At 37.2% G+C, this 9209-nt stretch overlaps 1 protein-coding gene across 1 annotated transcript; it reads left to right on the forward strand.

The window, feature by feature from the left end:
* Positions 1–7330: 7330 nt before the first annotated feature.
* Positions 7331–8135, forward strand: LOC149205615 (uncharacterized). The gene is made up of 2 exons (XM_089397449.1): positions 7331–8032; positions 8118–8135. The coding sequence occupies exons 1-2, from the start codon at positions 7331–7333 to the stop codon at positions 8133–8135; spliced, it is 720 nt and encodes a 239-aa protein (XP_089253575.1).
* Positions 8136–9209: the final 1074 nt, after the last annotated feature.

Raw genomic sequence — 9209 nt, forward strand, 5'->3', positions numbered from 1 at the left:
TCATTAGACTTCTGGTCCATATCAACTTCATCTGATTGTTTCACACCAAACATAATTTCATCTATGAACTCTTTCTGCTGCAATAAATTAGCACCTTCTTCCTCTAAAAGGCATTATCCATCATATTTCACCTCAAGAGCTTCATTCTTGTTTGTGACAGTTTCACTAGACTGTCCATCATCCTCTACATATCCTGTAAACATACACAAACTATGAGAATTAAAATCACAAGGCTTCATTGCCTCATCTACTTCCATTGTCATCATATCTTCGAATTGTTCTGAACTATGCCAATAGTCCATGAGATCTTCAACTGATCTCCCATTATCCTCTTCACCCAACATTTCACCTTGTTCTGGTCTACAAATGGAAACTTCCATTTTTGCTTCTGCTTCTCTGAGTTCCTATGGTTCCTCTTGAGCACTCAATATCTACTCAATCTTTCTCAACTCTTCTGCTATCTCTAAATTCACTTGTTGATTTCTCTTCTCTTGTAGCCTCTGCCACTTTACTCTCTTTCTCATGGTCCAACCATGCTTCTGGTCTTCATCACTTCTCTGCAGCATCTCCATCAATATTCCAATCTGGAAATCTATCTCAACTCTCTCTCTGTCAAACTATTCCTGACTCATTCTCATGCCATTTGCTTTGGCATCTTTCCTTTTGTTGTGGCTTCTTTTTGAACCTCTGCTATGACTATCAGTAGTCATCTTCTTCTCCTCTCTTTTCATGAGCTCCTCACTCCTCTGCAACAAGCCTTTGCAATAGCAAGTCCTCCTTACTGCGATCTTACCTCACTAAGCTCTCCTCACTTAGTCTTTTGGTAAGCACGATCCTCTATCTAGAACCTCCTCTTGAGCAACACCTTTTCTCCTTCTAGGCTTCTGCAATCTCTCACTCTCTGTCCAATCCCTTGTTGGATTCTTCAGGTTCACTGCCACTTCAGAGTGCTTTCCTTGCTCTGCTTTTAAGAACACATCTGGTTCTTCTCTCACGGCTTCTCTTGTTGTATATTGCTATAGTATTCACACTTTCTTATGCTGTCACTTGTGTTTTGGATGGATTTCCTCTATCTCTTGCATCTACAAGTTCTGCTACACATCACCTCTGTGTGCCTTCCTTCTGTCAGATTAGAATCTGATCCTTCCTCTTGCCTGCATAAATACTTTAGCACATAACTCTATTCTTAATTCCTTCATATAGAATTTATTTGTTCTGTTTAACCCTAATTATTCAATTACAATTCTGCTCTGATACCAAAAATTGATGCAACCTTAAGGCTACCATAACCAATATACCTTATCGAGATTCATTTTCCCTTTAATGGCCCTTTAAAGCTTCATTCCCATAGATATGCATATCGGAAGCGTTTCATGTGCATTTAGCCTTAAAACCCCACTTTACACCCTTTTCCACAAGATATATGCCTTTCCCTTTCGGAATTGAAATACTCTTGAAAAATGCCAAAACAATGCCTTTTTTCCCCTTTTTAAACAAATATGTGTTAATGCCATAGAGCGGGATCTGGTTGATCGGACGGCTCAGATTGAATCACAATATCGGCGATCGGGGTTCCAATGGTCCACAACTATTGGTGCTATCACTCAGCGAAGGTCTGATGCGATATCGCTAATCGCTATCGCTATTGCAATATGCCGCTTTATAATATATTACCTCCACTTCCATCCTCCGATGCGATATGTCGCAATCTGAAATCACAAGGTTTAGGGATCAAGCCTTTAATATGCGCCAATCCAACTATGCAATGCGATATATATGCTAAACACGATAAGACCCAAAACTCTTTCTCATAAAATTTCAAGTCCACTTCCCCGAATCCGCTAAGTGTTTAGCGCGATTTCTCTGTGTAAATGGGATTTCCACTTGCAGACCCAAACTACACCAAATTTTCCTTAACCACAGGGATTTCCACTATAAATTATGAAAACACAGGCCAACAACAAATTCATATGAATATAGAGAAAAAGACAAGTATTTGAGGCCTCCACGGGTTGTTTATATTATTATACATGCAACATTGATTTATTTATAATAAACAAGTAAGAGAGTCTCGGCCTTAGGCCAGATTACACAGATAAAGACCTTTGTCTCAAAAAATGCAATCCACACACTCTCTCTCACTCTACTAACTCCACTCCTCAATCCTCTCTGGCCTGATTCTGCAAATTAGTGGCCTTTTCCTCCTACGATACTCGTAGGCTTACATTACTTTCGAATCCTCTCTCCGTTTCTTTCAGAAAAGAAAGGAATACATATATGCTCTGTTTAACAATTTCCTGCCACAAATGAAGGAATTCACTCTATTCCTAGAAATCATATCCTACTCTAACAAATCAATATAGCTAATTGGCTTGATCTTCATGCAGGGAGGATCACTTGCCACTTATTTCCGAATTTAGTTCAGAATTAGGCAATAATTAACTACTTACATGTACTTGAAATTAATACAAATTAAACAACCATGTCTTCCTCCAAACTTGCATTAGCCACCACATGTGACCACTCCATCACATTGCTAGCTAGGCCTAGATGCTCTTGCATCACTCAATATGATTGATATATATCCTTCTAAAATTAGATACACTTGGAACAATAAAATATAGTTGGAAGATAAATTCCCACTTTGGTCAAAATAATTATATTCTCAAGATTCATTATAGTTCATTCTACTCAATTTTAGTTGATGAAAGTATACATAGAACTATGGAGCAACATATTATTATATACTTTACATATTTGACAAATAAGGAAGAGGCCATTGCGTGAAAATATTCATACACTTACCTCAAATTAAAGATGGAACAATTGAATCTATTTATGATGCAATAATAACTCTTTTAGCATAAACGAATCTATCCTTGATGAAATTAGTTGGATTTGGATTTGATGGGGCTTATGCCATGAGGGTTATATTGGAACGTTTATCGACTAAATTATGTCGACATGCTCCTCATTTATTATATATTCATTGCATGCCTCATTGAGAAGGATTAACAACAAATGATGCTTCAACTCATTTTCCAGAGTTGCAATTTATTGACAACTTCAAAAACAAAGTTTATTCTTGGCTTGGACAATCTACTAAAATACACAGAAAACTAAAAGAAGTAATGGAAACATTTCAAATCACCAAGTTAGAGGTGTTACAAATTCACCAAATTAGGTGGTTTTCTAGAGGAATGTTCATGGGAAGACTTGATAAGCTCATGTCAGCTTTGTTAAAAAATTGAGTGTAGGGATAAAAAAATGTATGACTTGGTAACAATATTTCAAGTACAATTATGCATCCATTTACTTGGAAATGTTCTTATTGAGTTAAATAGATTGAATCACAAGTTCTAAAAGGATTACGTGGATATTACTTCTATAGGAACTACTTTATATATTACCATTACCATGCTTCATAAGCAGTTTTTAGGAGGCATATTTGGAGTTGGTACAAGACACACATCATGTTTTTTGAAGAAAGCACAAAAAGGAACTCTTTTGTTTTCAAATGGTGCATGTATGTTGCATGTACATCCATTGGAGTTCATTATTTGTCCCAATACATATACATAAGGGACACTAGATGACTACATTCTTTTGGGCAAGAACTTTGTAATGAAGGTGACTGATTCTCTAAATATGATGCTTGCAGATTTGCCAATATTAAATATTGCTAAGCTTTTTAGTCCTCACCGTTATTATGAGGAGATAGATGATAGAAATGCTCAAATAAGAACATGGTTAACATGCATATGTGAAAAAATAATTGTTGAAGATTGACCTATTGTGGATGTTGTTAGATGTTTGGTGAGATGGATGAGTTTGTTTGTACTATTTATAAATCATACACAAAAAAACATATGCATGGAGCATGGGATCTATGTGGAAATGAACTTGAATTGTTTAAAATTATTCCATGTCTAATATCATTATGGCAAACTATTCTTGTTATTCCAATTTTACTATTATTTTACTAAAACTAAATAAGATAAAACGTCATGATAGATCAAGGATTTTGTTGGACACATTAGATATGTTAATGTTTCTCTCTCTTATTGTACCTCATGCTCAAAATGAGGTACATTGGAATATAAATTATGATGCTTAAAAACTAATGAAAGCTTGAAAGCCATTTTTATTGGGTAAATACCTTCATCTCATCCACGATGTAAATTTTGAAAAATGTAAATTGAATAGAAGTAAACTAATTAAATATTATTTTTTAAATTTAGATACACTATTTTATTAGGTTTTATTGAAATTAAAAATTTTCATTGAGTAATTAATTATTTCTAACAATATCAGTGTTTGAAATAGTGATATTTTATTAAACATTTTTTTAATAAAATGTATATTTAATTTGTTATTTTCAATTAAATACAATTATATATAAACTTTTGAAGTGAATATATGCTCCTAATTTTTTTTTAATGCCCTTCCAATTTGTTCACTAAAGTCTGTTCCATTGCAATGCTAAACTAAATACAAAGAAACTCATGTGCAAGATATTAATTTAATAATATTTAAAATATATTTTACGTTGCATTAGTGTGCATTGGTATCTGTTTATGAGGTTGAAAATCAATTTTTTTTTGTATATAGTCAATTTTTTATTATCAAACAACAATATGATTTAAGCAAAGTCTTTCGGTAGAAATCACATAAGAGAAATATTATTTTTCAAAAATAGCAGTTACTTGAAATTATGTCTTTACATTTCTCTCTATTTAAGCCTTTGCCATGGTCTGCCTCTTCCTCTGGTCTTGATGATGAACCATACTTGTTGGTTTGAAACGCATTGGCTAAAAATTTCTATTATGTGATTTCTACTTAAAGACTTTGCTTAATTCATTATAGATCACAGAAACCTGAATAAAGAAACAATAATAATGTTATTATTATATTCCTTTTTTAATCAGATAAATTTCCACTGTGAAATTTTAGTGACGGGAGGCTAGTCAACGAAATTCATCAAGTAATTTACATATTTAAATATTATTTAATAGTAATGAGGGACTAAATCTGTGTGTGTACGTAGTTAATACATTTATTCATTTCAAATATTGAATAAAATGAGTTTCATAATAAAAATTTATATAAAATAATTTTCTTCTATAGAATCGTAAATAATTGTCGGTTACCTTTAATCCAAAATGAAGACTTCGGTTATAAAAACCTATACTACATTTGCAGAAAATGCAATGGAATAATATATCAATGGTTCAACGATCCTTTACTATAACTTACAAACATGTCCATGATTCACATTAATTAATATATCAATGATTCATAATTAATGTGAAATTGTAAGTTGGGAGGCCACGGTAGGGGAAACAAAAGCATATTGCAATAGATATTAGAATTTTCTTGTGTATTTTATAAAAGCAATTTTATTCTCAATTTTGCGAGGAACTACAATATTCGCTTCATCTTCATCGTCAAAGCTCTTTGACTCTCAATTAGTTTGTTGAGTTTTTATGGTTTTTAGCAATTTTAACCAAAGTTTTTAGAAAATATTAAATATTTCCATTTTTCTATAAATTCATAAATATTTTGCTAAGTTTTGAAAATCTTATTTCTATTTTTCGATTAGCTGAGTGAGCTTTGATGTGATATTATTCCCTTGGTGAAGGGAAATTTAATATAGGTATTTGTAACCCCTAGGGGTGCGACTTGTTGGCTAGCAAATGTACTACTAAGGCGTCTTTGTTGTTGTGCAAGTCACAGAGTCAAACCTCTTCTTACCCATGCCTTGTGTTTGGGGGCCATGCAGTTGCACGTAGAGGTTATAGTGGGAGTTGTATGGGATCAATCCCGTGTCACGTGAGTACAATAGCTGGAACGTTACCGATTCCGTGAGTCATAAAAAAAAAAAAAATTGGTATTTCTCAATGTCTTACAAATTATTTTTAAATGAAAATTAGAGTAGTTTTGTAAATGACCATTATGTCGGTGACTACTCTGACACTAACGCTGAAACTGACACTAACACAGTGCTTTGAGAAAGCGTTGTGAGAGGAGGTGGGGGATGAGGCATGTAGGACGTTACCGAAGAGTGCTCTGACATTAACATTGACAATTACATTAACAAAGGGACTCATAGTGTGTTTATCTCTTATTTCATTTTCAACTTGTTCTTTCATTTTAAACTTTTATGTTGGACATTAGATAATCTAGCACTCCCCGTGTGCTTTGCGACATTTTCTTAACCGCCTCTGAAGGATCCATTATCTCTTGAGATGCGTTTATTTACAAATACCTATGGGTTTTGGTATAACAATAATCGTAATTCCAACAAGTGGTATTAGAGCCAAAGGTCTCAAGTTCAAAACATGCCTAGCTCATGCTGGGGGGGGGTGAAGATTGTTGGGAATTGAATAATCTAGTGCTCCTTGTGTGTTTTATGACATGTGCTTAACTTTGTCTCAAGGATACGTTAACTCTAGAGATGCGTCTTCTTATTAATACCTATGGGTTTTGGAGTAATGATAATCATGATTCCCACATTTTACATATTCATCTATGCGGGAGAACAGAAGTATGGAGCTATGAATCTCTGCAAAATGAAGGATGTGTGGAAGAGGGGGTATGTGGAGGGGAACGAGTCTGCGGAGCCAGGAACATAAAATTTTATTTGCAATGTCCTGCATCTTTGCATGCATTTCCCATTTGCACATTTCTTTTGCATACCTCTGACTCTACATCTTAATCAATTAATTAGCAGTTTTAGATCATTAAATTTTGGGGCATGAAAAGTTTGGTTTACGTGTATCTTGGGTGTGAAATAAGGGTGGGAGGTTAATTTTTTGCACTACTATGTCGACGTGAGATTGTTTTATTTGATATCGGGATGTAAAGGAGTTGTGGAAAAACCACTTTATTGATGACTCGATGTGTGTTTTTCAAAAACTATGTTTAACGACTTTAACTGTTTAAAAACTGTATCAAAGTAGAAACAACAAAACTTTGAATTCACAGTTCTCGAATACTATGCGCATTTGTGATCTCGCGTTTGTGATCTCACATTTGTGAATTAAATAAGTTTATCCAATATTAAATGAAGTACCTTTTTAAGGATGGCAATTTCAAACCGGAGCTCCCGCGCAGCCGCCCCCTGACTGGTTCCCCGCCTCCTCCAGGCCCCGCCTGGCAGATCTGTTGTTGGGTCTGTCTCTGCTCCTGCAGGCCCTCCTGAGCTCCTTTCCACTGCTTCGTGGTTTCTCTCGGGCCTCCTGCCCGGCCCCAGCTCTGGGGCCCCCCTTCCTTCTTCGCCTCTGCTTTTTTTCCTCTGCCGGCATCGTGTTGGCCCTCCTCCGCCGCCATGACTGGGACTGATCCTTCCTCGTCCCCAGACTTTGAAGACAACGAAAAACTCTTTGCATCTCTTATCCCTGAGAACGCCTCCTCAAGAATCCGCCCATCTGCATCCAAGTTTGTCAAGAAACTAGATGAAATTCCTGAAGTATCTCTTCCTCCCAGTCTCCCGAGGAAGGCTGTGATCGCCTTAGCTGAGAGGGGTCTTGTTGGCCAGTTTACTGGCCTCTGGCCTTCGCCCAGAGCAGTCCAAAAATGGGTGGAACGTAACTGGAACGTGATAATACAAGGGAAAATAGCTATCAGATTCTATGGAAGGGGCCTCTATACTTTTCTTTTCGAATCAAAAGAGGACCGGAACCTCATTTTCAGAAATGGCCCCTACTTCATGGATTCAACAGGAATCTACCTGAACAGATGGTATCCCGATTTTGATCCGGAAATGGACATCCCAAATGCAGTCCCAGTTTGGGTCCGTCTGCCTCACCTCCCCCTCCACTGCTGGGGAGACGAATCAGTAAAGGCCATTGGGAACGCGGTTGGAAAATACATTGACAGATGTGAACCAAAAGAGAATATGCATGCCTGTGCGAGGATCGGCGTTGAAGTCGACCAAGGGAAAGGCCTGCCGGAAGCCATCAAGATCAAAGTAGATCAATGGACACATATCCAACAGCTAGACTACGAGCAACTACCTTTCAAATGCAAGGTATGTCACGAATATGGACATTTTGCAAATAGATGTAGTAAGTTAAAAATAAATGAGTCTAATGAAAATGCTGAAACCTCTGAAGGCTCATGGGAGCAAGTAAAAAAGAAGAAATCAAACCCCCTTCAAGGCCCAAGTTCCAAGCCTCCTCCGGAACCCCAAGCTGCCCCTCCTCCTCCCCCTTCTATCTCAACCCAGCCCTTCCCCTCATCCTCCAACCCTTTTGAATCCTTGTCAGTCGAAGAACCCCTTTCACCCCCTCCCTCTCCCCGGGCCACTGCCCTCACAGTCATCCCCTCTCCCTCGCTGCCCCCGTCCTCTCCCCCTCCAACTATAGAACACATCCTCACTAGAAACAAAATGAAAGAAGCAAGTCTCACCTCTGATCCTCCGAGAAAAGCAGGCAGGAAGTCAAACAAAGAAATTAGAGATGAAACAGCAGCAAAAGAAATGGCCACTGGAACTCAGCAGCCGATGGACTCATTCCTGGAAAAACAAAAAGGAAGTGGGGAAAAGACAAAGGAGAGGAGCGGGGCTCATCCAAAAATCAGTAAATAATGATATTGGTCTCTTGGAATTGCAGGGGGTTGGGCTCCTCCCTAAAATCAAATGCAGTCCGGGATTTAATCAATCAAGAGCAGCCAGATCTCTTCCTCATCCAGGAGACCAAAATATCTGAGCAAGACTTTCAGAACCTCACAAAAAGATACAAAAATTTCACAGGTACAGCTATAGATGTAGTAGGTGCCTCAGGAGGAATAGGAACTCTTTGGAACAAGAGCAAATGGGACCTCACCAACCAAAAATCTTGCAACTGGTGGGTAAGAACAGATCTTAAAAATAGAGTCTCAAAAGAAGAATACACCATCTATAACATCTACGCCCCGAATCACTACAGGGATAAAGCTCTCTGCTGGGAATCCATAAACTCAGAATTGCAAGCCTCTCAAGACAGGAACATTTTTATGGGTGGAGATCTGAACCTAATAAGGAACATTGAGGAAAAAATAGGTGGGAATTTCCTCGCTGATCCCTCAAGAGACTCACTGGAAGCGATAATCCAAACCCATAACCTCATTGATATTCCCCCTTATAACGACAAATTCACGTGGAGCAACAAGAGAGTTGGTATTCACAATATCAAAGAGAGACTGGATAGAATTTTAATTCATGAAAG

The sequence above is a fragment of the Pinus tabuliformis genome, chromosome 1_2, assembly GCF_031772625.1.
Source record: "Pinus tabuliformis cultivar Carrire ecotype Pingquan chromosome 1_2, CPIR1, whole genome shotgun sequence".
Lineage (NCBI taxonomy): Eukaryota > Viridiplantae > Streptophyta > Pinopsida > Pinales > Pinaceae > Pinus > Pinus tabuliformis.